Here is a 2900-nt window from a genome sequence, read left to right on the forward strand (position 1 = left end):
GGCCGGGGGGGGGGTGGGGTTTTTGTACAGAATAAAACGTCAGACCCTGAACTGGGAGCTTGAACTGGGAGGACTGGGATGGGGAGGGGGGGCACTGGGATGGGGGGGGCAGAGCCCACCCCCCCCACTCACACTCAGGGTCACTCCACGATCGGGTTTTATTGCACAGACACGGGGGGAGGGGGGGCACAGGGACCCCCCAAACCCCCCCAGAGGGTCCCCAATGTCCCAGGGGGGGTCACTGGACACCCAGGGCCTACAGGGACCCCTGAACCCCTCCCCGAGTCTCAGGGGCCCCCCAGACCCCTGAGGTCGCCCCAAACACGAGTCCCTTGGGGTCCCCCCAAACCCTCAGGGCCTCCTCCCCGACCACCTGGGGGTCTCCCAAAGCCCCTCGGTCCTCCCCCATGCCCACAGGGTCCCTTGGGTGTCCCTCCTGTCCCCTGGGGGGGGTCCCTGGGGGGGTGTCCCTGTCCCCTGGGGGTGTCCCTGTTCCCTGGGGGGTGTCCCCCTCACTTGGGGGGCAGGGCCATGATGGCCCGGGGGGTCCCTGGGGGGTGTCCCCCTCACTTGGGGGGCAGGGCCATAATGGCCCGGGCCAGCCCGGGGTGCAGCTGCCCCTGGACGGGCCCGCACGGGACCCTCTCCCCGTCCACGGTCATGGTGCCCCCCCCGAGGGGCTCCAGGCGAAAGGCCCGGGCGGGGACGCGGCGCAGGGGGGTCCCGGGGCCCCCCCCGGGGTCGCCCCCCCGGGCCATGGCGAGGAGGGCGCGGAGCAGAGACCCCCGGGAGACCCCCCCCCGCACGAACAGCAGGTGCAGGAGCCCGTCGTCGGGGCGGGCCCGGGGGGCGGCCACCAGGTCGGCCCCGAGGTGGGACGGGGACAGGGCCACCACCAGCACGAAGTCCCCCTCCAGGGTCACCCAGCCCGGCGGCAGCGCCTGCCCCAGCGGCACCAGCAGGTCATCGGCCGGGCCAAACTGGGGGCACTGGGAGGGCCCGGGGGGGCTCGGGGGGGCCCCGTTGTTTGGGGTGGCCCCATTATTTGGGGTGGCCCCATTATTTGGGGTGGCCCTGTTATTTGGGGTGGCCCCAATATTCAGGGTGGCCCCGTTATCTGGGGTGTCCCCCTGAGCCGGGGGGTCCCCCCAGTCCCCCCCGTCCCCGTCGCAGAGTCCGGGGTCGGACACGGCCCGGGACAGGTCGGGGTCCCCGGGGGGATCCCCGGGGGGGTCCCCAAAGGCCGTGGAGCAGGTGACACTGGTGGCACTGCGGGGCAGGGCAGTCCTGGGGGCCGGGGGGGTCCCCGTGTCCAGCTGTGTCCTGGTGTCCAGCTCTGTCCCTCCATCCAGCCGTGTCCTGGTGTCTCTGTTGGTCCCATTATCCAGGGCTGGTGGGTCTGTCCCTGTTCCCAGCCCTGTCCTGGTGTCCTGGTGTCCCTCATCATCCGTGTCCATCCCATTATCCACGTGTTCCAGGGCCGGCAGGTCCGTCCCAGTTCCCAGCCGTGTCTGGGTGTCCTGGTTGGTCCCAGTGTCCCCCATTATCCCATTATCCACGTGTTCCAGGGCCGGCAGCTCTGTCCCGTTATCCAGCCGTGCCTGGGTGTCCTTGTCCGTCCTGTTATCCCTCTCCATCCCGTTATCCACGTTTCCCAGGGCTGGCAGGTCCGTCCCGTTATCCAGCCGTGTCCGGGTGTCCCTGTCCACCCTGGTGTCCCTGTCCACCCTGGTGTCCCTGTCCATCCTGCTCTCCAGGTCCATCCCATTATCCAGCGGTGCCTGGCTGTCCCTCTCCACCCCGTTATCCGTGCCCTCCAGGGCTGGCAGCCACGCCAGCCGTGCCCGGTGTGTGCTCAGCACCAGCAGCCGCGCCGCCGCCGCCAGCAGGAACCGGGCGGGGCCGAGGCGCCGCAGCCGCTCGCTGCCCACGTCGGCCTCGGCCACCAGCCCCCAGGCCACGGCCAGCACCGACCAGAGCCGGGCACCCGAGCCCAGGGACACCGAGAGCACGTCCAGGGGAGCAGCCGAGCCCCGGCACAGCAGCAGGGAGCAGTTCTGGAGGAGAGAGACCCCCAGGGCCGGGGACAGTCTGGGGACAGAGACAGAGAGAGAGAGAGAGTGAGGGGTCATGGGGACATGGGGATGTGTCACACAGATACCCCCCACACAGCAGAAGGGAGCAGTTTGGGAGCAGGGACACTCCCAGGGCCGGGGACAGTCTGGGGACAGAGAGAGAGAGAGAGTGAGGGGTCATGGAGGACATGGGGATGTGTCACACGGGGTCACACGGGGACCCCCAGCACAGCTGGGGACAGACAGACAGAGAGGGGTCATGGGGACACAGGGATGTGTCACACGGGGTCACACGGGCACCCCCAGCACAGCAGCAGGAGCAGGGACACCCCCAGGGCCGGGGACAGCCTGCGGACATGCCCCAATGCCCCCCAATGCCCCCCAACGCCCCCCCCCGTCCCCAATGCCCCCCAATGCCCCCCTATGCCCCCAATGTCCCCCCCGTGCCCCCCAACACCCCCTTACCCCGCGTGGCAGTTGAGAGCGGCCGCCAGCCCGTTCCCGGAGCCGCAGGGCAGGACCCCGAGGGGCACCCGCAGGGCCAGCGCCCAGTCCGGGCGGGACAGGAGCCCGTTCAGCACCTGGGGGCACCAACGGGGCTGGGTCACACCTGGGTCACACCCAGGGACACCTGGGGGCACCTGGGTCACCCCAAAACCCACAGGGAACCCCCTGGTCCGGGCGGGACAGGAGCCCCTTCACCACCCAGGGACACCAGTGTCACCTGGGTCACACCTGGGTGTCGCCCCCAGGGGCTTTTAGGGGGGCTGGTTCCACCCCTGGGGGGTTTGAGGGGGCTCGGGGGGTGTGAGGGGGGGTTTGGGG

General features: G+C 70.4%; 1 protein-coding gene across 1 annotated transcript; it reads right to left on the minus strand.

The window, feature by feature from the left end:
• Window positions 1-474: 474 nt before the first annotated feature.
• Window positions 475-2656, minus strand: LOC113941490 (sphingosine kinase 2-like; the record flags this gene model as incomplete). The annotated part of the gene is made up of 3 exons (XM_027632644.1): window positions 475-1744; window positions 1799-2091; window positions 2541-2656. Coding segments are annotated over 3 exons (1587 nt in total), but the record flags the coding sequence as incomplete, so codon positions are not given.
• Between the last annotated feature and the right edge of the window lie 244 nt (window positions 2657-2900).

The sequence above is a fragment of the Corapipo altera genome, unplaced genomic scaffold, assembly GCF_003945725.1.
Source record: "Corapipo altera isolate COAL_440 unplaced genomic scaffold, ASM394572v1 60032, whole genome shotgun sequence".
Classification (NCBI taxonomy): Eukaryota; Metazoa; Chordata; class Aves; order Passeriformes; family Pipridae; genus Corapipo; species Corapipo altera.